General features: G+C 37.6%; 1 protein-coding gene across 2 annotated transcripts in view; it reads right to left on the reverse strand.

Annotated features, from left to right (window-relative positions):
• Positions 1–27,815, reverse strand: part of si:ch211-186j3.6 (neural-cadherin) — a 238,787-nt gene that overhangs the window by 53,511 nt on the left and 157,461 nt on the right. For both annotated transcript variants that reach the window (XM_026937517.3, XM_026937518.3), the window contains exons 22-23: positions 24,160–24,437; positions 9,240–9,454 (exon numbers count right to left, since the gene is read on the reverse strand). In XM_026937517.3, coding sequence (XP_026793318.1) covers positions 9,240–9,454; positions 24,160–24,437 — 493 coding nt within the window. The remainder of the gene's footprint in view (positions 1–9,239; positions 9,455–24,159; positions 24,438–27,815) is intronic.

A 27,815-nucleotide genomic window follows, 5' to 3' on the forward strand; every position in this document is an offset into this window, starting at 1 on the left:
GAGCTGCTGTCACTGCTGGGGTGGACAGTTACGGGTTCAAATATTCTAAAATGGTTCTACTTAAAAAAAAAAAAAAAAAAAAAAAAAAAAAAAAAAAAAGAGTCTTCTCTGAAAAGTAATCTCATAGAGTTTTTTTTAAGGAAAAAAAAGGTTCCTCTATGAAACAGGCAGGTTAAAGGCTATTATTTGTTTTCTCTGAGACACATAAAGCCAGCCAGCTGCAACTGTTCAAACTGCTGATCATGCTGTGTCAAATGCAGCATCACATGCTGGGACGAAAGAGCTATCTACCTGCTTCCACATACATGAGCTCACAGATGCCCACCATTAGTTAGTGCCACTGTGACTAACAGGAGAGAGCCGTCCCTCTCACCCAGAGACCACGACCAAATTTGCTCTCTTCACTCTCAGCCATGGATGGCTGTTGCATCATCGGGATTCGAACTCAATCTCTGGACGATAGAGCACTTGCATCACTTGGGAGCTCTGGTATGAGATTTACAGGTTTTTTTTTTACAGAGATTTACACACAACCACATCCCATCAACCAAACACTCAAAAAATGCTCCTCAAGGGTTCTTTGAGTAAATAATATTTCCATATTTTTAACCACTAGGGGTCACTAATCATGACCATGTGATTAAGTTGCATCATTCTTTTTTTTTCGACAAAGTCACAAAAACGTCATTCTAAGCAACATGACCAACTTCTGTCGAAAGTGCTGGCTTGAAAACTTCAGTGTGGTTTTTGTTTGGTGTTGATACACAATGCATAAACAGAAATATAATAATTATATGAAATAATATTATCTTATGCTTGTTTGATTGTCAAACTAGCACAGGACATTGCATATCGTTGCATATATTGGAAAATCTTTGCCATTTTTTTTGTCATATGAATAGACAGAAAAACGTTGGAATCTGCAGATTCAGGAAAAACAGGCTGAAAAACAGACATTATCAGAGGAAGTGAATAAGATGTAGGAGAGTTGGAAAGCACACTGTTTGCTTTTACCTTTTTTTTTTTAAATCTATTTGTTTCTTTTTTACTATCTGTTATAAAGCCATCAAAAGTCTCAAAAGCCCTCAAAAGACTCTGCATGTTTGTGGTTTTGAGCAAAGAAAAATCATTTTTCTAAATTTACATATAAATCTGTTTTGGGGTCCAGTATGCTGATATAGTATTTTTATTTTCATTTGAGAAAAAAATAAAAGAATTATGAGGTCATATTGGTTAGGTTGTGCTTAAAAAACAAAACAAAACAAAAAAAAAAAAACAGACACTAAAGTTTGTTTTTTTTTTTAAAATTAAAACCAACATTTAAAAAAGTCCTAAATAGCCCTAAAAGTCCCAAGGGTTAAAGGGTTTACTTTAAAAAATTTTTTTCTGAAGGAAAAAGAAAAAAAATAAACTGTTGTGGCGTTCTACAGATGACCTTTCTCTCAGAAAGACAAAATGAAGCTTTTTGTGTACTGCACCAACAACCTTTCTATAAGATTTAAAAAGAGTGAAGGTCAACTTCAAATTGCAATGAATCGAATTTTGAAAACTCTATCAGATACCTGAGATTTTGTGAGATGATTGCACTACTGACATGTGAGTAGGCAGGCATATGAATGTTGTGAGGTTATGTTTGTTAGTGTAATTTTATTTCCTATGTTTCTGAATGTTATCAGTCTATGAACTGTTATGGTTTGAGAAAAGTTTGGCTCCCTGGATTTTCTGAGAACATTTTATGTAATATTTACAAATTATGCTACATCATTGCTGTAACTTGGTGTATAAAAAAAGAATAGCACTCTTGATCAGTTTGAGGTAGCAAAATTCTGATAATAAACAGCTCCAACATTCACATAACTGTTAGTCATACAATTCCACCCTCTTCCAAATGAATGTCCTCCAAATATTTTTTTTCTCCAGCAAGTGTTGTTTGGAAAGTGCATAGTGTGCGGGAAGACACCCAAACAAAGATGCACAGACAAACCATGCTTGCTGCTAATGAGCTGCCACTGTAGGGCAAGACACGCCTCCAGGGGTGGGATATATATACGTTCCAGAGAGCATTTCATTGGACAAACACACAATCTAGTACAGGATGAGTTATCAAAAAGTTTAATCATTTTAGTTGGAGCTGTGAAGCAGCAATGCTTCTCCATGCACCACTGTGCTGCCCTGCATTGATGTTCTGTGTCAATTGGCTTTTTTTCATTTAATTGCATAAAAACTGTGCCTTGTTTACTTAAACATGTAAATGTTTCATATCAAGATTACGCCATATTGCATCGCCATATTGCGAGATCTGAACATCAGTATTTAGCATTTGGATGAATTCTAGAAGTAAGAGGATGTGACAGAGAGGCAGAGAGAGTATGTGTGCATGTTTGTATGTCTGAGAGAGAGAGAGAGAAAGGGTGCGAGAGAGCATCTGTGTGTGGGTGTGTGTTAGGAAGAGAGGAAGAAAGAAGAAGAAAAAAGCATGAGTGAGCAGCTCCGGCGGAAGTGTTGTAGCAGCCGTGTCGGTATGTTTAATAGGGAGAAGAGAGGCGTGAAGCTGGCAGGCACGAGGCCAATGATAAGGTTTAATAGGGTGCACTGAAAAACAGGCGAAAATAATAGGGTCTGATGGAGTGAAACTCTGGAGGAGTAGAGAGCGAGCGAGAGTGATGCACCGAGACGCACTGTAGCAACATTCGTTTAGTTGTCTGTTCTCTTTCACGTTGCCATTCATCATTCATCATCCACTTCCTGCCCTCCTCTTCGCGTCTTCTTCCTAACACTGCCGCTTCTTCTCTCGCTGCAGAGTCTTTTACGCTTTGCCTCTATCGCTGTCTCTCAGGCGTCTAGCCCAGAGTTTCCACATCCTCCGCATCCTCACATCCTCCACTCTCATTCTCTTCTCCAGCTATTCTCTCCATTCTCTCCATGTGACTATTATCTAGAGCTGTGTTTGAAAACGCCTACGCCTGACCTAATACTTAAAAGTACCATAATGATTTTAAAAGATTATTAAATAGGGTACAGTTTGAAGTAGAGCCTTTAACCGGGAGCTTACATTAAAATGGTCCAGCTTAACATGATGGTAGTTAGTAATGTTAACAGTGCTAGGTGTATTTTTTTTAAGTAGTTCATTAAGAATGACAATTTTGAAATGGAAACTTTTCTGTTCAAAGTATGCTTTCTATTCTGGTGTATATGAAGGGTCAGATTAATTTAAATAAATAAATAAATAAATAAAAAAGGTCTGGACAATTTCAAATTCTGTGTTTGGGCTATTTGATTTTTATTTACTATTGATTTTCACAGAACAAATGTTTTCTTTTGGTATGTAGCTATGTTAAAACTATACGCCGTAAAGCTTTTTTTTTTTTTTTTTTTTTTTTAATTATGATGATTAATTAGCATGAACAGATGGTTTTCAGAATCAGGAATGCAGGATGAAATGCAGGAAACCAAAAAGTCCAGCTATTATATAACTCTCATGCTATAAGTAACAGTCACTCTGTGGAAAATGCAGACTCACCAAAGCTTATAGTGGAAATGTTGGCCAATGACATGCAGACGTTTTATCAAGGGCACAAGCATGATGTGTTACAAGATCATATATATATATATATATATTCTTTCTATTAGACTTTATTAATGCACTTTACTACCTAACTAGCTCGTCATATATTATTACATTACTTTAGCTACTACTGTTCAGTCAGGTTAACTAGGTTTGTATGGAATATGTAATAATTATTTAACCCATGTAAGAGTATACTACTTAAGTTTCATGGTCCACCAGAAAGGGACTGGTGATGGGCCAGGTATATGCTGAAATGTTTTAAGAAACTTGCATGTTGTAGCCTAGGTTTTATAGAAATTCAGTAAAAATTTCAATGTTTTTTTTTTTAAACTACTGAAATATTGATATTAATTCTGTAATTGTGGTTCTTATTATTCATCTTTGTTTCTTGAGGGAAGTGGATAATTTATACCAGTGTATTACTAAGAACTCCATGTATGTTTTGCTCTTTAAGGAACCTGTAGCAGCACTGTAGCATCTGGGGATAGTGCTAATTTCATGGCTGGAACAATGAAAAACAAGCTTGAAATGAAGAAACTAGCCAGATCCACATGCGTAGCAATTTTGCATGTGGCACAAACTGCATCTTTAAGACTCTTTCTCTGTTTTGCACTTACTTTTGCTCTCACTCTCAACATTTCTCTATCTCTCTTTCTGTAGCCCAAACTCTTTTTCTGTGTTAGACTCGTGTGCCTCTGCTAGCCTCTTCTCTCATCTCTCTCCCGCTGCCTGTCTGTCTCCATCGGCAGTGCGCAGCGACACATTTCATCCTGCTCAGGTAAGAAAACACTATGTGGCGTGAATGAGCCGGATTCAATTTAGATATGCTACTTGACTGAAGAAAACTTCACACAGCACTGGGCACATACACACAAAATATGGGGCAAGCTGTGCAAAACTTTCCTTTCAATCGATATCACCGTGCCCCATCGCAAATCATTTTCTTTCACTGCCTGTCGCTCTGTCTTTCCACCCCCTCATCCTTCTTGCTCTATCCTTTAATCTCTCATCCCACGCTGTGTGTCCATGATCTACTGTGTGCATGCTTCTTTATTTTTTCCAATTATATCACTGCAAGTCAAGTCCTTTCTAAATAATGAGGGTAAAATAAGTCAACCTACTTAAATCAGAAAAATGATATATAAGAATACTGTGCAACAACAGGTTAGCAATTCATGTTTCCATTAGCACTGGATCTGGAGTGTGTCATGCATTAAATAAGACCTTTTTTTTTCCTCATGCATTTTTAAGTACAGCAATCAGGGGGAGGATGTGATGATGAGTCAGAGCTGCAGCAGACAATCGCTATTCAAGACACAGAGAGTGGGGGAAGTGAAGAGAAGACTGTCAGAAAACGCGACTGCTGTGTAAAAAAATATGAAGTCATTTAAATTGCTTAAGCGTTATATAAAGAGCTGCGAGTATCTGATATGATCTTGATCTTTACTCCTTACATTCTGTGCACCACACACACACACACACATATATACATACACACAGGCTCTGCTTTATTCGAATATTCCCTTAAGTATTCAATCTAAAAATGTTATGCTGTAACATTTCATCGATCCTCTCAGCTCAGGTTACTGTCTGTGCAGAGTTTCGCATGTTCCTGTGTCTGTGTGGGTTTCTTCAGTGTTCTTCGGTTTCCTCCTGCTTCCCAGAAATATGAGGGTAGGTAGACTGGCTGCTCTAGATTGCCCACAGATGTGTCTAAATCTGTGTGTGCTCGGTGCACTGCGATGTACTGATATCATCCAGATTGTATTCCCGTCTCAAACCAGTGTTCCCGGGAGAGGCTCCAGACTGACCGCAAACCTGACCATGATAAAGCTGTTATTTAACATGAACGAATGAATGAATGAATGAATTCTGAAAATGTGATTTAATACTGGTTTGCTTTCCAGGGTTATTAGAGCAAAGATGGCACAGAACAACACTGCAATATTTCAGAAAGTAACATTCCAAAATAAGTAACTAAAGTTGTAGCTGAAACTGATCCTGGGACTGCCTGCTAAAAACTCTGTATGAGGCTCATATTGAAAAACTCCTGTGATGTGGTGGAAATGTCCAAAGCCGAAAACACAGTCACTTATCAAACCTTGCTCTCCACCATGTTCACTTTGAGCCACAAGCAAACTCGATCTACCATCCTTCAAGACACAAGGAAGACATGCATCAAGACTCTTCACTGCTTGTGAAGAATGAAGACCTAAACATTTAAACAAGCACTAAGTCTACACCTATATAATACACCTATTTATCCAATTATCCAATCAACCAATCATGTTGCAGCAGCACACTGCATAAAATCATGCCGATATAGGTCAAGAGCTTCAAATAAAGTTCATATGAAATGTTAGAATGGTAAAAAATGTGATCTCAGTGACTTTGACTGTGGAATAATTGTTGGTGCCAGATAGAATAATTTGAGTATTTCAGAAACTGTAGATATCTGGGATTTTCATGAACAGTGAGCACAGGCTCACCGAAACCAGACAGCTGAGAATTGGAAAAAGACCAGGCTATGTTTTTCCAATTTTCATCTGCACAGTTTGGGTGAGTCTGTGCTCACTGTTGCCTCAGAATCCTGTGTGAACCCAAAGTGGTCTTCAGCTGACATAGCCCAACTGCCTCAAGGTTCAGTATGGTGTGCATTCAGAGATTCTTTTCTGCTCACCAAGGTTGTACAGAGTGGCTGAGTTACTCTAGTCTTTCTCTCAGGCTGAACAAGTCTCCTCTGACCGCTCTCATGAAGAAGGGTTTTCTGTCTGTAGAACCATGACTCGCTGGATGTTTTTTGTGTCTGCACCATTCTGTGTAGACTCTAGACATTGCTGTGTGTGAAAATCCCAGACCAACTGTTTCTGAAACAGTCAAACCAACCCATCTGCCAATACAAACCATACCATGGTCAAAGTCACTGAGATCACATCTTTCTCCTTTCGGATGTTTGATGTGAACATTAACTGACGCTCTTGATCTGTATGTACATGATTTTATGTATTGGGACTGCTGCCACATAATTAGCTGATTGGATGAGTGTACAGGTTTTCCTAATAAAGTGGATGGTGAGTGTATATGCATTTAAACACACTCTTTGCTTGTTAAACTGCATACAGCATATTTAAACTGTATGCAAGTTTCATACCTAACATGCAAGATCTGCAGTGCAGAAGGTGGCCAGGTGCTTGAAACCTGGCTCAAACAGTTTACTATATCAGGCCCAGTCTGACAAAAAGTTTCTAGAGAAATTCATTATAATTTTCCTATAGCTACAAATATGAACGTTTAGAATCGTGAGGTAAAAACATCTATCAAGAACATCTAAGATCTGACATACTGAAAATCCCTAGAACATTCAAAAGACTATTAATCACATCCCCACCAAGCAGACTGTAAGCAGAGGTATTCTTTAGGGACGTATGCAGAGCATGCATATAAACATGGTTGAGTTCATTAGAGCTGTAAATGTGTACACCCTATTGTAATTACTCTCTGAATAGAATGACAAATAAGGCTTTAATGCATAATGAGCATCTTCGTTAACCTGTGACAAACTAAGACGCACATGCTGCCTCCTAAGACAGAAGAGGTTATATGCCATAGACTGGGTTTCAGCTGCACAAAAGCACAGTAACTTTCTTTTTTTTCCTGTGTTTTTGGACTGCTGTTTGGCTAAGCAAATCTCCCCCGAGAGTTTCAGTCTTCAAACTTTTATATTAAAAACATTAAATCATCGCTGAAGGTGGATGGAGAGTTTACACACTCAGTCAATCTCTCTCTCTCTCTCTCACACACACACACACACACACACACATTCTCTATCCATTTTAGTTCAATTTAACAATTCTTCATTAGCATAAAAGCCACATTACCACCAAATAAATTAACATAAATATAAACGAGAGAACAAATGGAAACAAAATAGAAGTATAAATAGAACAATAAAAAATTGTAAAATTACATATCATCCACAGGGTTGAGGAGGATTTTTTTTCACGTAACACATTGCATTATTATTATCTAGTGACAAGATGCCACAAATCTTTCACCTTGCATGTCGTGTCTAATCTTTTCTCCCGAAATGCAAGCTTTATTTATATCTTTTTTCCTTTATGCACGCTAGAAATTAAAGACAGGTACTTTTTTTTTTTTTTTTAACAGTACGCATCTCATTGATTTATACTTCAAGTAATCTGTTAGAACGGGCAGCTCAGTCTCTACTGATCTCTGGGCAATTTTTAATTTTCTGTGTATTTTAAGGTTATTGTTATGTAATGGATAACACATGACGGATCATGCTGTTATACCACAGTAGTATTGCTGGGGTGGTGTGATACATAACGTTACGACCCCAAAGTGTTTTATTGTCTTTTAGCAGCATGATCTGAAATGTGTTATTCTGCTTACACCACAACAATTTGCCAATTATTCCATTTTTTAAAATTTATTAATGAATGACACATTGTGCTTTCTAAAGGTTTATATTTACATTTAATTTAATGTTGTGGAATGTCATGATACAAGTTAGTTCCCATTATCACTGTTATAGCAACTATAAATAGTCTTACCTCACCAGAATTTCATATATATATATATATATATATATATATATATATATATATATATATATATATATATATATATATATACACTTTATGTAACCTGTTATATATAATATATAACCTGTTACAGCTGTGCTGCTATATAAAGGTAACCTACACCTGCTGACCAATCAGATTTGAGAAATTTAACAATGCTGTGATATTACTATTACCACCCTGAGGCTGATTATTTTCCATTAACAAATTTTTTAAAAAAGTGTATTAACTAAAGAACACATCATTTCATCCATTCATAGTTACGTTTAATGTTGTGGAAAATCTGTGAAACAAGTTAGTTCCTGTTATTAATTACATTATAACAGCTATAAACTGTCATTCACCAGCCTTTCTTTTTCTCTCTCTTGAAGTTAATAAGACAGCATCGATTGATTTAGATTTAGAAATCCCTCCATCCTAAAACCTTTGCCATGCTAGAAAACCACAGCTTTACCTCTCGTTGTCAATGCGCTGACACTGGAGACTCCATCAGAAAATGCTAAATAAATATAATTACCATATTAACAATGACACATATTTTAATCCATTTATAACAGATATGTATGTGCTACATGGCTACAGTGCTTTATCAGGTGCTGTAGTAGCTGGCTACAATGCTACTTTTGTGACAGTCGACCAGCTAAGGGCTCATCAAATTGATCAAACAGATCAAATTTTACAGGCTTTGTTTTCTCTTGCTAAATAGTTTTTTCCTTTTAGGAAAAAGAAAACTTTCCAAAACAGATCCACTTTCATGTATAACTGGCAAGTCTTTTTTTTATCTGACCTCTTTTGACTTTACAGCACAAATTATTTAAATTGCACAATAAAATGTTTGCCAATGGAGATCAGATATATTCCCAGAAATATCTGCAGAAAAAACTGCATTCCCGTGAATGTGGCAAGTAGGCAAGAGGACCTCTAGAAAGTGGACTTTGGTGAAACTTTGCTTGCTCCGGCAACACAGGTACAACATTTAAAAAAAAATATATATATATTTTTCTCCATCATTCCAGCTCCCTGACGTTCGCTATCTCTCTGCAGTAGAGACAATTTGTGTAGGTTACCTATAGCCATGAAATCCTCAGGTTCCCAGGGTTGCAATGGGGCGAGCGGGCCGCTGTAGAGCAGCAGACCGTCTGCCACCTCCGTGATGAACTCCAGAGAGAGGTGGCTCTCAAAACATGGCCTTATGGGAGGAAACCAGGCATAGCCGTTGCCATGGAAACTATGCTTGGTCTGCTGACATTCAGGTCCATCAAACTGTGCCGGACACTGACATCTAAAAAACACACACACAAATAATATATACATATATATATATATATATAATAACAATAACAATAAAACAGCAAGGTGAAAAAGTCTGACTTCAATGCCAAGAACTGTTTTTATTACATCATTTAAGAAAATTGATTTCAATTTTGCTCAGTTGAAAGCCAAATCTTATTTAAGCTGTTCCGAAATTCTAAATATTGGGTTTAAACAGTATTTATTTTATTTTACATTTTTGTGATGCTTTATAGCTATATAGCAGATTTTCCAAACTGAGAGCTGGGACAGAGCAAACAATAATAATTCGTTCAGGTCTGGGGCACGTGTCAGCAGTTGGTGTCTCGTAATGATTAATACAGACCACATTAGTAGATCTTCTATGATCATAGATCTTCTATGAGTCATATTTTAGCCTTCTAGACTGGTATTCAGAAGAAAAAAGCAAAACATATATATATATATATATATATATATATATATATATATATATATATATATATATATATATATATATATATATAAACATAAAAAACAAACAAAAAATGCTCAGTGGTTAACATGTTGGACTACTGTTCAGAAGGTCGTGAGTTCAAAACCCAGCACTGTCCATCTGCCACTGTTTGGCCCTCGCCCTCAACTGATAAAGTCACTCTGGATAAGGGCATCTGCCAAATGCCATAAAGGTAAACTAGTCTGGTGTTTTATTTCATATCACTTTACTATATTAGTTACACTATTTTTACTGATAAGCCATTTTACCTGCTTATTCACTACATTTGAATTACAATGCATTTACTATGCATTTATGGTTTGCATCTTATGCAACCTTCACCCAAGATTAGCTCCACCCACTTCACAATAACATCAGAGAAATACTAGTGAAGTACAGTCAGACATCGAAAAGTCACCAGTTATTCATATTTGGTATTGTACATGTGTATTGTCTGCCTACAAGACCAACATTTATACCTAATTAGAAAGCAATTATAGTTTTAAGCTCCTTGGGGCTTTAAAGCTGCTGGTGTGAGGACACAGACATGGCAGACAGGATGAGACAGTCAATCTCTAGTTATATGGTGTAAAATAGTGTGCTTCTACATGAAATAGTGGTCAGTAGTCATGACACACACACGCGCACACACATGTAAATACAAATGCACACAAACACACATCATCCATACACAAACACCATATGGGTCACTAACATCAATGCAATTTAAATATGTAGAGACAAGCTAGTTGTCAGATCTTTTTTTTTTTTTTTTAAAATATATACACTGATTCCAGTTGAGCTGTTCCACAAGCACTACAATCAGTGTGGCATCAGTCATGTCAGTTTGTCAGTTTCTCTTTCTCTTTCATCTTATTTCGTGTCACTTTGATAAGTCCAATCATAGTTTTTGAAAAATAATAATACTGATTCTTGCTTTGCTGTTCTCTTCCTTCAGGTTTATCACTTCCTCTTTCTCTCTTTCGCTCATTCATTTTCAATGCTTGGCTTCTAGAGACACAAGCTTTAATGTGTCACCCTGCTCTCTCTCTCGCCCCTCTCCCTCTCACTCACTCTCTGAGCTGCACATCGCTGATCACATGATTGAAAGGGAAATGTTGTGAAATGATGGCTTCTTAACATGTCTAACTGATGCAAGAGCAAACTTCACTCAGGTGAGTCAATGCGTGTGAAACACCATAACGCCACCTGCTAATCAAAGATAGGCCTGCGTTTACTAACACAATATGCTGAAGCAGGAGACAAGAGACAAAACAACAATGTAAAAAAATATATTTATAAGGAATGATGTGCAAGTGGGCGAGTTTGAAAGCACCCCAGGGGTTTGCATCATGTAAGAAGTTTTCACAAAGTCAGTCGTACTTTCAGCCAATTAAAACAAACCCTTTATCGGGCTGAGTAATGTCATGGTAAAAGAGCCTGTATCAAAAACTAAGGTAACTCAAAGGACATTTTAAGAGTCCAGTTATATAAGAAAAGGACAATGTGAGCACTACAATAGCAGGGCCACAATACACTCTAACCAATGGTAGTCCTGCAACAATGCAAGCTGTCCATGAATAAAGGCAAGGTGATCGACCTGGAATGCACTATGAATCGTTTCATGAAAAGTTTAGCACAGTGCAAGATGTCCAGACTTACACCCTATAGTAGACTTTATTGCAGGCCTAGGATGCCTCAGACTGTTCTTGCGTTCGCACCATTTACGAAGCATTCATCACACGCATGACAGGGGGTATGAGTGGAGAATGGAATTCTAATGTGCGCCAGCAGAGAAATTTACTGTGATAATATGCCGTTATTGCATTCCTAATATGGGGACATTGATTAATGTCAGTCTCTTGAAGAACCCAATCCAGATAGTTTTCCAGCCCAGTGCAGCTAATTCTCTCCCCAGACACACATCCAGGACATGAGACCGGGCTGGGCTGCTTGCAATAAGGCGACATTTCACCCTACAATCAATACAATAAAAGGTGGAATTGTCTGGAGGATGGCATGGCTTTAAGCTAAGGTTTCATAAAAAGCCACTCTGACTTTGGGTTAGCCAACTTCTTGTTTTGACTAAGAGTCAGGTTACACTTCAGCCACAGTATCTGGTGTTGGTGAGAGTCTATGTCTATCTTAACCTTCTCACACATGGCCAGTGATGGATAGCTTAGGTATTTTGCATGGAGTGTTTAGTCATAGAGCAATACATTCAAGTGACAGAAGCTATAACAGCGGAACTGGACCATCAGAGTGGCTGAAAACGAGAATACTACAGAGATAGAGCAAATGGGCTAGACAGGAGAGACTGCTAGTAACTTATGCAATTGCGGTTTTGTGAACACCAGATAACCTCCAGGGGTGGTGAGAATCAACTGATTATCTTCTTATGCTCACATGTTGAGACCTTCATAAAAAGGTACTATATAACACAGTGTTTGATATAAATAGCAACCATTGTTTGCTAGAACTTTCTGTTTCTGTTTGGTAAGCACTGGTTCTGAATGATGGAATACTGTTGGTTACCTGCTGTGTATATAACCACAGTTACATAAGTCACTAGCATTCTATTTTAGCCACTCTACCCACCAGAGGCAGTAAGAATCACCTTGGTAACCTGTACGACAACGTCATAAACCAACCCAACTTAGGAATGACTGGAAAGGTGTTCTTAGATGACTGCCACACTCACTCCACTGAGAGTGATAATGTTGCCCTTGTAGAACCATGAGAAGGTACAGAGTGATGCCCAGGTGCCAGCAGTACAGAACCCTTTAATTAATGCCCATGAGGAGTTAAGACTCCCTGTAGAGTGGCATGTCACAGTAGGGGCCAGATGTCTGACTCACTTGTTGGCCAAGGTAATGACATCCACCACCCCACAGGCCAGGCTCTGTTTGGACATGGGAGCTCCCACCAACCAGTCCTATTCCATACAATATGTACTGGACATAGAAAGGAATGCTCAGCAGATACCCCTTCACCAACCACTGCCAGGTCAACAAAAGTAACAAAAGTAGCTGATATGATATTACTTTGGGCAGAAACCCTAGGTTCAATGTCATTGTCATTCTGGAAATAATCTGGACAACACCACATGCAGGCAAGGCAAGCTTATTGCCAAGATATCTAATGTAGTTCTCCCACTCTTTTTGGTGAAGTAATAGCCAGGAAAAAAAAAAACCTTTAACAAGCCTGAGATCCCATGTCCACAGTGCTGCGGTGTGCTACAATGCACCTTCAATATAGACAGGGACTTTTGGGACTACAGTCCCTGTAGGAAGGCTAGTACGTTAAGAACTGGGCAGTGCACTGGATACAGATAATGGCGTGCACATCATACATGAAACACTTTCCACCTGGGAGCACACAAGGCCTTTACACTAAGGGTTCTTGCATTCAGAGGGATCTCTTGGACTGCTAGATTGCAGCCATCAACCTGCCTTTCATTCTGGGGGATCAAATCTGTATGGGGAGGAAGCAGGCAAGGTGTTCCACCCACTAGTGAGAGCACTAGTGGAAACCACAACCTCGAGGGCCACTTTGGGGCCACAAGCAGGACTTCGTCTGATTGCTGAATTATGTACGGTGTGGGTAGAATCAGTGATAGCCAGTGAGGAAAGTCATAAGCCAGTGCATCCTGACCTAGCAGACTGTCCAGCTCTGCCAGGGAATACCATAGTCAACAGTGAGGTGACTTGGCATTAGCAAACCTATGCCCTTCCAAATTTTACCCAGATCTGGGACACTATTTCTGGGTGCAGAAAGCTACTCTGCTGTCATACAGACTGTTTTTCCCAATTTTGATGATAAATTGATATAACTGAGTCAAGCGTTGACATAGGTTGTCTTTAAAGATTCTGGAGCTAACCTACACTAGAATGTCAAGACATATGAGTTTGTAGCTCTATCTGTTGGGTATGTCAGAGTAATATAATGATTATTAATGTGACATAGCTTGTCAACTGAGGGTTAAATTGGATAAATTGAACAAAGATCAGCATTTTTAAAATTGTCTCCTGTACTTAGCACTTGGTGTTAATAACATCAACATAAAAATCTTCTGTATAACAGGTACATAATGGTGATTTTAACAGAGCCAAACATTACACTGTAACGAGATATTTTCTCTAACCCTTAAATATGTGCATTTCTTATTTCTGCTTACAAGATTGTTGATGCCATAATGAGGCAGTTATGTGTATGTCTCACCCTACACAGAGTGACTTTGACTTTATTGTTTGACACGTCACATAATCACCATTATAATCCAGACGCACACTGAGCTACAAAGTCAGCAGTCATTACTTTGTACCATACAGTAAGTCAGCCTGGAATGTGTCACAACACAACAGTTGTCATGAAACATTTTCTGTAACTGTATATGTATTAGGGTGTGTGTGAATAAGACAGAAAGAGGGAAAGCTGAAAGCTTAGAAATACTGCAGGAGAGAGAGAGAGAGACAGAGAGAGAGAGAGAGAGAGAGAGAGAGAGAGAGAGAAAGAGAGAATAAAAATAGAGGGTAAGCTAGACTGAGCGGGACTGCTGCCAAAATGCCATTTAATCTTTGCACTGTCACCAGTATTTGATAAGCATCAACTATGCTGAAAACGGTCATGGGTTTCAAAGATTAGGTTTAAAATGTCACAACATTGAGCCACAAGAGCCACCAAGGCATCAGATCATGTCATTCTCCCAAGCTGATAATCAAAGTCTTGGCCTCAGGGTACACAGCAGTGTCATCAGCAAAAGACACTACAAACTTCAAAGCAACAGATTTCTGTGAGTGAGTGTGCGAGGTGTTTAGAAAGCTGGTGTTTCCTCAGCAATTCTGAGAAAATCTCACAAACTAAATCAGATCATTTGGCCACTTGATAGAATCCAGGCCTTACTTTCAACCATGATGGCCTAAACTCAGTCCGTTTACTCTTTACCAGCATGTTTAGCTCCTGGCAAAAACAAAAAATATCCATTGCGGGGAAGTTCTGCACATGGAAACACTTTGCTGATGAAGGTCAGACTGGTTTGAGCTGACAGGAAGTCCACAGTAACGTTTCAGTCTTAGTATTAGTATGGCATTTCTAATTAAAGTGGCTGCTGAGTGTACAAGTTGTTCTTTAAGCCCTGAATGCCATTTCTCAACTACTCGACCATGTTCAGGTGTTCTTTTCAGGTCTTGTTATTGTGTTATTGTGCCTGTGTTATTGCTAAGTGATAGCATAGGTCTTGTCTGGTTATCTCTTTCTGAAAGGCTCATATCTGTGCTTCAGGTAGGGCACATAAGAGAAGAGCAGCGATGAGTCTATCTGAAGTGTGCACTGCACTGGATGCAGGAAGTCCACTGGGATATACTGCTACTGCTTCATCCTGCTGGTCATGTATAGGCTTCTGGCTGATGTCACTCAGTGAAAGCCTCAGAAACTGCCAACATTGCGAATCAGCCCAGTACCATTTAATCAGGTAACAAGAGTAGGGAGAGAAAGCCTCACTGAGTTACACTCCACCACAGGAAACTGTTGCTTCTAATCCCAATTTGTGCACAAGGGCCAAAATTCTGAGACAGCTACAGTTAAGAAACAGACATAAGTTTGATAAGTTGATTTTCTAAATCAAGGTTCCAATATTTTTCCCATAATCCAAGGGTCATATTTTATGCAAGGGTTATAAAATATGAGATAAGAAACGTCATTGGTTTGTGTGGGTGCTCTCTGTACTTTGGTGATCATTGCTGCAGATGGTCACCTGGCAAAGAGTACAGTATTTATTTGTTAAGGGTTGTCTTAAAATGAATATATTATTTAGAAAAGGTGTATTTGGGTGATATTCAAGTAAATTCTTCATTATATAAAATACTTTGATACCTCAACCTTAAGAAACATTAATATATTTAACCAAAAGGACATGGAAATGTTTTTATTTACTTTTTAATCCTATAAAGATCATGTTGTGTAAGGAGCTAGTTTAACAAATGTGGTGATAAAAACAGTCAGTTTGTCTATTTACAGTCTGTGAGTTTCTCACACAGTCAATTGCAGAGCTATGTGCCGTAGCAAAACAGACACAAACCAGTTTACTATTTGAAATGCTAAATGCTAGTGGTTGACACAGATGCAAAAGAGAAACATTTCAGTTAAAAAAAAAAAAGAAGTCTGTAGTTTTTATTTCTGTACACTCCTGGGCAAAAAATGGGCCAAGCCCAAAATGGCAAATATTCAGCTTTTAATGGTCTTAACAACAAATCATTGGTCAGGAAAGTAGCAAGAATTAAACACATGCACTCCTGAGAGCTCCTGTGCCACCATTTGCTCGTTTACTTTTGCTGCAGTGAACTGTTTGGGGAAAAGCTAGAAACAGGGAAATATATAGTCTTTTTATATGCAAAAGTAAAATCATGATAATAATGAAAATATTTAAAATATTTATTAAATATATTAATATTTTATTAATAGTTAATGATATTCAAACTAACACATGTCTGGGTGTACAAATTTTCCAAAAATATCTTCTTGGATGTTTTTTTTCTTAAAAGATTAGTCATTATTTGGTTATCTGCCACACCTGATGCAGCCCATCAAGGGCCACAAGGCTTAAACATTTAAAGAAATCAAATGGAAAAGCTATCCTATACTAAGTTCCTTTATCTATTTGTTTAATTCTTGCTAATTTTCTGCCCAATGATTTGTTGTTAAGACCATGAAAAGCTTAATATTTGGCTTAACTGTAGCATCAACTGTCCTAATCATAATTACAATCTTATTGCTGGTTGTGTGGTTTCCAAGGATCTTAACTCCAAACTACTTTTGTAGACTTGTATCATGTCATGAGGCTCCCCCTGTCCTGTGTTTAAATGTAAAGGAACACGCCAGTAAAAGGACCCACTGAGGTTAACCTGGACTGACTGGGTTTGTAGGTTTCATTTTAGTAGTTACAAATTTTAATGCTTCAGTCAGCAACAACATGGCAGTGTCTTTCCAAAGGAAGGCCTGAGAGGAAATTGGCAATTTTGGAATACAGACAGACAGTCTGAAGGCCAGGACCAATAATCTTTGATACAAAAGAACCAATTTACAGGTTTCTGAATCAATTGTTATGCAAATAAAATTATATTTCTTATGAATCACTGGTTATGCCACAAAAAAGGTGTTACAAATCCCTGACTGAAATGTGTATAGTGATTCCATGATTGGGGTGCCAACTGTTTCCCACTGAAATTACATTTAAGGACATTTTATAGACATGTGAAGTGTATTTCACTACATCTTATGTGAATATTTTAGATAAATAACTGTAATAAAAACTCTACAGCACTTAGAAAAGAGCATTTTTGCATATCCACTTAAAATTAAGCACTTCAACTTGAAATATAGTATAATCATTAACATACTTCATACTTTTGCATTAATGTTAGAATTCATTTAACTTCTCATGCTTGGAACATCCTTTCCCATGTCATCCATTATAGGTTATTTAAATGTAGTTTTAATTTTAGTGTCCCACAACATTCACTCTACTCTGTTACCTGAACACATTCCCTCTTTTAAAATATTTGGAATATTTCACAAGTCACATGTTCAACAGGAAGTTGCATCATCTGAGTTTCCTAAAGATCATGGGAAGAAGTAAAAATGTTCTCACATTCTTTTTTTTTTTTTCCTTTTTTCAATGACACTGTGATATTCACTGACTTGTTACTCAAAATATAGAAATGATTGAAAGTAAATCATTTGTTTAAAAAAAAAATGTCCTTAATGTCTTCATACCATTAGCATGCATGCTAGTTAACCATATTTTGTGCATTTGCTAATTCTATGCTTAAAATAAATAAATAAATAAATAATCAATCCTGTTACTAATTTAAGAGCAAATGAAGCAGAAAATTATACAAATGAAAATATTGTTGCCAGAGATGGGTTAAAACATTTTTGACTCGTTAAATGCATGTTTTCGTACACTGAGTGCTGAACAAATGGTAGAACATAAAGTTTAAGAGTTCCAAGGGCTAAAAGGCAGTGCAATCATGGAATCGCTCTCTGAATGTGCTGCCATGTTTTGCACATTTACAACAACGCAGGACCTGCAAGAGCCAGACACAAACAAGTGTGACTTTTACTGTAACTCCAGACTGTAATTGCAGACAGTGTGTGAAAAATCATTTACACCCTAATTAGATACTGTCCAAGTAACTCCTGACTAAGGAAAAAAACTTGTGTACCTTGTGTGTGTGCGTGTGTGCATGTGCAACACCATCTTAATATCCACACCAAGCAATAGGTAAAGGAAGGGCTGAAAGCTTTGATTAACATTGGGTTCATGACACAAATAGCTCTGGAGCACACAACAAGCAAGTCCCATTCACTCCTTTATTTGCTCTATTTAATTGAGAACTGAGAAGAAAATGAAAGAAGAAAATACAGGATCCAGGGACATATAGTATGTTGGAATAGTATTCTAAGACATACCTTTCGTATGGTTTTTAGTTTCTCCCATAAAGACAGATGAAGAGAGAGAGAGAGAAAAAAAAATGATGCAGAGTTGAACAGCAGCTCCAGATTGCTGATGAATATGGATTTTTTTCCCAGTGGTATTCCATTTGTTTGTTCAACTGCCTAATTAATCAGATGAGATATGGCAGTATGACTGTTATCCTCTGCCATCTATCACAGATCATGGGATGAGAACATGTGTGTACATCTGTGTGTTCATATTTGTTTGTATGAAGTGGTGCTGATTCAGATATCACTGGCTGTGCTTAGTTACCAAGATTTCTGTCAATCTCAATTAATTTAATTAAGGCTGCATATTATGAAGGAACCTTTCACATGTACTCTGAACTCAGAAAAAAAAAAAGAAAAGAAATCTGCATCACATACATCTTAAATGTAGTCTGAACTAAATTATTGAATATCTTCAGAATAAGAAATATTTCAGTTCTGTAACATCTTAAATTACATACTTCTCAGTGAGCATACAAGCTTATGATTCATATCAGTATATCAGAACTTTCACTCGAATACTCTGTATGAGATGTTCTGCACCAACATAATTTAACCAAGCCCACCTCTACTACTACACTATAAGATTAAGACTGATGTATAATAAATATTTATAGCTCTTTTTTTAAACATATTTTGCATAGCCCACTTCATGCGTAAAGTTTGTGCTCTTCATGACATATGATTAGACTTACCGGTCTACCGGTAAATAAGCTCTTCTCTGCAAACACAGTCAAGCTCTCAAGTCACATGGTAATGCGGTACAGTAACACAGGTATTTTCAAAACCTGGAAAGTCTCTGTAATCTCTGTAGCCTAAAGGATACTTCACTCCTACATTACCTGTAGGTATGTGGGAGTGGAATATTCTGAAATGCAGTATGCATATATCAGAGACATCCGTTATGTCAATAAAAGACCCCTATAAAAGACTCATGTGGGACAATTCCATTAGAAATCCATCAAATGGCTTTAAATCCAATTACAAGTTACCTGTTAAATCACTAGGGCCCTTACACTGTGATAATAACACATTTCAAAAACACACAATACCATTACTAATCATCATAGCCCATTACAAAACCACCAGAAACCAAAGGAGAAACCTATTTTCCACCATTTCTTGTAAGAAAGAGCTATATAACCCAGTTATATAGCACTTTCGATCTGAAAATTGATTCAGATTGACCATAACTGATTTAATTTTTTTTCCTTTTTTTCTTAACTGAGTTATTAGTCATTATTGGGCTGTATATTTAGCTACCTATATACTGGAGCAGGAATATATGAATAAGTTGCTACGGCGAGGCATGGCTGACGTGTGTGTTTAAGGAAGTGTTGATTGCCACCTAATACATTATGCAGCAATCAAACACAAGGCATTTAATTTTAAACAAGCTCTCTAGAATAGACTAGTTGATATTGATGATGTGTTTGTTGCTCTGCATGACTAATGACCCTATGGGATATTAATTATACTGCATTTGTAAACATTTCGCATCATTACCACAGAAAGTAAGCTGCCTTTTCTCCCCCCTCTATATTCATTCCATACTATGTACAACACCCAATGAAATACTAAAGCACATTAAATATGAAATCTCTCACATACTCATATAGATTTCCTTCCACATAATTGAATGAGATCAATTACATCAGGAAGGAACGGAGCTCCCTCAGGCAATAAGTCCAACCTGTTGCACAATCTCACATCATTCCCCATAGAAAGCAGATTCCCAGAGTTGGTTCTAATGAGAAATTGAAGATGTGAACTATATTCTGTTTGCCAGCAACCCAATGAGTGACACTGGAGATTTAGTTATTAACTAAAGTTTCATACTGAAAAAAAAATAAAAAGAAAAAAGAAAAATCCTCTCCCATCCATCACCTTTCCCCCATCCCTCTCGCAGTGTATTGTTATTCTGTAAGGAAAATCAATAGTTGTGCAAGACCTTGGTAATTGAATTGAACAGCAAGCAGAGGAAAAGCTTGCCGCACCTCATATTTGCAAGAATTCTCAGTAGTGAGAGGATTAGCCTTACAAATATTGGATGAGATCTATCTGGAAAGTTCACTTGAACTTGAGTCATTTGGCATTCTCGAAGATGCCGTTGAGCATGAGAACGAGAAAGAAGGGAACAAGCCTAACATTCAGAGCTAACTATTTCATGCTGTTTCATCACACTCTTTCATCACACTGTACAGAGACCCAGCTTCTAATATGCTGCATTTAGCCTTTTGCTCAAGTAGTGTTAATTGACCATGAGCACATGAGCACTTGTCCAGCAGAACAAAGCCCTCTAACTCCAATCCATGCAGCTGAAATCATACTGCGATTCCTGAAGCAGGGCCTTCAGCAAAGTTCTCAAGGACTCCAGTTAAAACTTTATGAATGTAGTCTGTTAATCTGCAACACATACAAAGCTAGTGACCTAATGTGCTTCTAGATACAAGCAAGGCACAATCTTTGAATTCTAAAAACATGTTTCTTGGTTGTTAAACTTCCACAAGGTTCCACAAGGTTCCTGAACTTTCTCTGCCACACGCAGACAAAATTCTCCAAAAAGTTGTGAACATTTAAAACCTACAGGGCCCTGTTTTCCTGATCGCAAGGCAAGTGCAAAAAAATAAGGCAGGAGATCATGATGTGGACATTAGAAAAAGGGATGACGATTATAATGAATGCATTATCGAGTTGTTTTTTTTGTTTAGCAATATCTAATAAAATTCATTCTCATTCCCTCTATGTAATCATATTCCACATTTACTTTTACTTTTAATTGGCAGAAATAATTAACTCACTGAAAAACCTCACAACAAATATATTTTTGATTTTCTTGTGCACTTGGTGAGTTTTCACTTTAGGACCCTGTTTATATCATCTAATTCCTTTTCTCTTTATATTTCATGATGAATTAAATATGAGTCTTTAATATGAGTATGTAATTCAATTTGCTACACATTCTATTGATCCTATTCATTATTAGGAGTGGACAAATCAGTAGCCTGGGAGCCTGGGACAAACAGATTTTGTATTCGGGATACTTTTTTATTTTATACTTTTTTACTTATTTGTCAGATAAGTAGGCTAAACAACCAGGACAAGAGTGTAAAAATAACCCCTTAAATTCATTAATTCCTTTCTTTGGAGCTATGTTTAAACATATTGCACTTCACAGTGGTGTGACTTACCTCGATGCTGTAACTATAGTGTGACGGTAGAGCGATTTTTATTAGGCCAATTAATTAGCATAAATGGATGAGAGATGAGCAGTTAAGAATGAAGAACACGCAGGTATGTGGAAAGACTGACAAAAACCCAATGCAAGGCCGTCATTTAGCACAACATCCAGTCACCTGGCCATTTTAAACATATTGAGAGAAAGACTTGCTAGCTAGTTAGACTAGCTTGCCTTGAATAATACATTTTACATGTGACGCAAAGACACAATACCACAGCTTATAGCGGAAGCATTGGCCAATGCCGTGCTGACTTTTTGTTGAGGGCACAACCGACATTATCATAAAAAGTGGTAGCCATTGTAATGTAATAACATATAGTGAGCTGTATTAATGCACTTAGCTAGCTAAAGAGCTCACCACATGCTATTAAATTACATTGGCTACCACTTTTTAGCCTAGTCATTTACGTTACTGGGCAACCAAAACCTAGGATTGGGCACGAAATGAATGAATTAATAGTTTGTCCACACCTGATCATACTAATGTACATCATATTGTATATTAGTGATAATTCATAAAGTAATTTAGAACAACACACTAAAATTATTAACATTTAACTCATTAACACTGTTTTGTTTTATTATATTTTAAATGACAATAGGTACTATGTATAAATAAAAATGGATAATGTGAAAAAGTATAGTGTGAATGTTTTATGATTACGTGTGTTCAGTGCTGAAATGTGCACTATGTTTGACACGATGGATCTATGGATCTATGAATGAAAGGTTGAGTTTATCTGTACATAAGTATGAAATTGTATGAATCATTCTAAATGAATCACAAATCTTTAATAAAAAGGTACTACTGGATGAATCAGCTTTTGATTCAGTGTAGGCAGATTCATTTAAAAATATTCTGTTTTTTTGTGAACTGCACATCACTACAGTGCATATTACACCAACCAGGGTGCCCCTGTGCAAGCTTTACATAACATGGTAGCCCTGTTATGCCCAGTAGTATTGTCTACACCTGCTTAACATCCCATAATATCATAGCAAAGCAGAAAAGCAGGATCGCTACTAAGCAACAAGTCATTCACACAGATTAATTGGCATTTGCTTGGCATTTGCACCCATTCCACTATTTTGGCACTGATGTCTCATGTTAAAGTTTAAAAAAAATCACAGCACTGTATGAAAAAACTGGCATGGCCATGACCAAATAACAGCAAAGCCAGTTAGCTTACTCACTCATTTGATGGCCATTTAACATGCTTTCCTTTCAGGAAATAGAAATAGTGACAAATAATTAAATACACTAACAAAACTTATTAATTAGTAGGTGCATCATAAGCTAATTATGATAGTTTACAACTTACCAGCCAGATTGTTGGAGTGAAGGGAGACGAGGTACCAAAAGGACCAGATGTATATCTATTCATTGGAGCTTTGCCCTGTGCAATTCTTTCTCTTCCCTCTCTCTTCGCTTTTAAGCTCTGCTTTTATGCTCATAATCAAAACTTTTGCCAAGTAGACTGGCGGCTACTACACTGTTGAATGAAGCGATGTAATTGAACCACCAGCAATTTCTAAATCACCTGAAAAAAATTTGCCCAGATCTCCTAGATCTCTACAAAATTGGAAAAAAAATAATTGCCATTTATTTTTCATAATATTAGCAAAAAATAATGCACTATTTCATGAGGAAAAAGTCTCCATTGAATGTAATAAATGAGCCAGAGTGTTTAAATGACATAATTTAAATGTTGGCTAATGCCCACCTAGGCCACAGGCCAGTCTTAATAATATATATGATCAATTTTCTGAAGTTTGCAGCCTGTCTTTCTTACGCTTCACTATGTAGTCTGTAGACGGCACATAGCTCAATTTATGTGTTTAAACGTGTACCATGTTTGACATGATTGATCTATGGATCTGTGAAGGAAGGGTTGAGTTTTGCACTAATAGCAGTACTGCAAATAAAAGAATCTTCCTAAATGAATCACAAAGCTTTAACAGGAAGGTAGTACTGGATGAATTAGTCTTTCAAATGGTGATTCAGTAGTCACATTTATTTAAAAATATTCTGCTGTTTGTGAACTGGACAGCGCTACTGGGCATAGTACATATCCGGAGTGTATGGATACCACACACTCTCATTGCTAATATACACAGGATAAATAGCACATTCACACATTCTGGTTGTAAGAATTGTTACAGAACCTTTTAAGCCTTTGCTCAAAGTCAGGTAAATACTGTTTTGCACTTGTGTTTATGCTAAAGCAGGGCCCCAGAGGGTGATAATGTAAATGCACCCATGTTAGCATAAGTGTGTCATTTCTGACCACAGAAAAAGCATCCAGGCATCAACAGTATTTAAAAAAAAAAATAAATAAAAAATCTTACACCCAGTCAATTTAGCAATATTCCAGGGTTATGCCACAAAATTATACATGTGACTGGCTGAACACACACACACACACACACACACACACACACACACACAGACTATGACACACTGTGGAAACTGTCTAACCTGTATCCATTCTGCGTATCCACACACACTCCTCCATTGTGGCAGGGGTTCCTGGGGTAGGTGGAGCAGCCCTGGTGCAGGTGCTCCCGAGCCGAGCAGCTGCACACAGCCGTGGACTCCAGTGTCACTGACACCAGAGCCATACTGTCTGAATCCACCACGGAGGGCCTCTCGCTCACACTTAGCCTGTTCATACAGCCTCCCCCTCCGCTGCAGTCCACCGCCACACATTCGTCCACGTGCACCTGGGTAACGTTCACCTGCAGGAATGACTGCAACTTGGGACAGAAAGAGAGGAAGAGAAAAATGTATAGAGTGAGTAGGGCATTAAAGAGAGCATCCACTAAAAAGAGGTTCTTTCAATCAATGCTGTGCTTTGATCAGACGCGTGGAAAGGATGAGAAATAAAAAAAGAAATTGAAAGAGGCCCTACGCTCCAGCATTATCATACAGAGCAGCAAACAATAGTCACAAACCTATAAAAAACAAAACAAAACGACTTCACAATCCTCTCAGGTAAAAGTCATACAACAGCAAACACCCTCATCAGCACACTTGGTTTCATCTCCTGCCACTGCAGCCACTCGAGGGCTTATCCCACCCTGCACTTTTTTCTTAAAGCACATAAACAGCAAAAGCGTAACCTGTGCTCTGTGCTTCAACAGCAATTTTTCAACAGCCTGCTACGAGGTGTGTATTGTCCTGTGACTGAACGGTTCTCATCTAGCCAGAGTGGATAGGTATGGATAAGTATAGTCATAGAGGGCAAAGGATATACAGGGGAGAGAGAGTGAGAGATGAGACTGTGCCTTAGCTTTAAATCTAACTGGATATGTAACTCCTCTCTCCTCCTTAGAGGAAATCCATTTGCTTTAATGATATTTGGAAGAGCAGTGACAGGTTGAGCTAACATCATGATGCGGCTGCTGAGAGGACCTGCTAGATTAGTGCTCAAATGGCTGATTAATGCTCCACTGTGGTGCAGAATCCAGGCATTGAGGCACCACATGGACGTTATACAGCCCACCTTGCCTGGAGTGAGATGAGACTGTCACTGTGCATATACAGTCCATCCAGTAGGGAGGTTTTCTGAAGCTTTATCTTTCTCTCTCTGCTTTACTTTCAATGCAAGTATAATGTGATGAGTGAGCAATACAGCAAAGCCAGTAATATCATGTACAGCACTTTATATTAATATACAGTATGACCAGTAAAAATATAATAATAACCATATATTGGAGTATTGCTGTTGTCCCAAACTATAGCAAACTGGTTGAACACAGTGGTGAGTTCCCACTGTCATCAGGCGTTAATAAATAAAAAAAAAATCATTTATTCATCTTCAGTAACTGCTTCATTCATTCATCTGTAAGTGCTTTATCCTGGTCAGGGTTGTAGTGGATCTAAAGCCAATCTCGGAAACACTACGTGTAATATGGAAGAATTATGTGAGATTGGATGACAGCACATCACAGCTTGTAAGAAAAACTATATATATATATATATATATGTGTGTGTGTGTGTGTGTGTGTGTGTGTGTATCATATATATATATATATATATATATATATATATATATATATATATATATATATATATATATATATATATATATATATATACATATATATACATACACATACACACAGTATATATATTATACATACACACACATATACACATATATAATTATAAATGTAATAATTATAATATCCTGCACTACTTATTTATTTATTTATTACTATTTTTGTGAATATTATCATTATTATTATTATTAGTAGTAGTAGTATGAACAACACTACCATAAACATTAACTGATTTTTTTTTTTCTCAACAGAACATAAATATTTGCCTAAATGTCTGCAGCAAAGGTGCACAACATATCCCTATCCCCATATATTTGTTTTTGCAGTTTGTACCTAATAGCCCTAATACACACCTAATTCTAGCATTCAGGCTATTAATTCTTTAAGCCTTGATAAACAAAATTAAGTGTATTAAATTGCTTTTGTGAATAATTTAAACCTGCTTAATATAGCAGATTTTTATCACCAGAGAGCATGGAGGATTAATATATAATGCATTAGCGTATATGTGGATCACAGCAAACTAACAGAATATTTCTAAGAAACTTTCTTTTTTTAAACTAGATGTCAGTAAATATATTGTGCTCTGCTGGCTGTTGGCAAATTGACTTAATTTGTGAACATATTTTTTTAAAACCTTAACCTTACCCCTGTTTGGTTTCATACTGTCTGTAGTGTACAATGAAAATGTGAAAAATTATATAAATAATAAAACGAGCTGGCATGATATAGGAGCGGAAGGGAGAATATGCAAAACTCCACAGAGACAATAGCCTGAGCTCAGGGTCGAACCCTGAGGTTGGGTGCCAAAGATATCTGTTGTGCCACCGTGCTGTCACGAATTATTTATTTATTATCAGTCATTTCTTACCCCTCTTTAAACTGGAGAAATGTGGTCATTTGTTTTGAATATGTGGCTGAAGTACTTTAAGCATCTGCAAATTCAAGCACAGAAAACAACAAAGTGACTCAATCTCACTCCTCTTATAGTAGCCCTTCTTATACCACAGCGCTGTTGAATCTGATTGGTCAGAACATGTTGACTGATTGTCTATAACAGCCGATCTGATACTCACTCTGGGTGCAAGGCAAATCACAGGTTTATATAAACGTGCTTGTTCTAATAAGTTAACGTCACATACATTATCAAATTCAGGGTGGTACATCACCCCACATCATGATTATTTTCCTAGCACATCATGCCCCACCACGTTTTATTCCTTACTTAGTAAATCCCCCTGTCTAATTTGCAATTGCTCCAACGTCTATATCAAGAGCAGTGTGTCCAGCCCTCCTCACACAGACGGTAAAGGTTAAAATGTTCAATAACACCACTGGCTAAACTCCCAGTGCTCTCTAGCTGTCGCTCCACCGTCCTCCTGGGACCCAGAGGCTTTTCTATTTACCATACAAAGTGTGGCCAGCACAGGGCACACAGGCCTCTAACTGCCACTTTCATGTGTTAATGCTTGCTAAGAAGGTGATTTGCATGCATTACCTGTGAGGTTAACCAGCGAAAAAGAGGTCTCATTTCATCAGAGCTCAGAGACATCCGATCAGCCCTGGCTTCATATCGCCAGACGAGACGGAGTAACAGAAGCCCACACATGGGAGCCGGGGATCTGCACACAGCCCATAGCTAGTTGACGGAAAATCTAATCATGCTAGCTGGCTCTGGCTCATCTTTCTCTCTCTCTGGCTCTCTGTCGCTGTCTCTCTCTATCCTCCAGGCTGTCTCCAAATGGTTGTATTTGTAGTGCAAGTCCGCTTCTTTCTCAGTGTTAATTTCCAAACACCGCCTTATGTGAAACCCAAAGGAATTGAACCTACAATACCCACAATTCCCACAAGGAAGACAGCCTACAGAGGCAGTACTATGGCACAAAGGGACATCCTAGCAATTGTTCAGAAAGAAGATGACATGCACACACAAAAAAAAAAAAAAAAAAAAAACAAAGCCAATGGCTGTGGTTTTATCACTCCATGCTGTTTAAAGGCACTTTCACACCTATTAGTCCAAATCAGAGTGAAATTGATACATGCGTTTTGTTTGCTATTTGGTTTGGTGTG

This window comes from Pangasianodon hypophthalmus, chromosome 25 (assembly GCF_027358585.1).
Source record: "Pangasianodon hypophthalmus isolate fPanHyp1 chromosome 25, fPanHyp1.pri, whole genome shotgun sequence".
Classification (NCBI taxonomy): Eukaryota; Metazoa; Chordata; class Actinopteri; order Siluriformes; family Pangasiidae; genus Pangasianodon; species Pangasianodon hypophthalmus.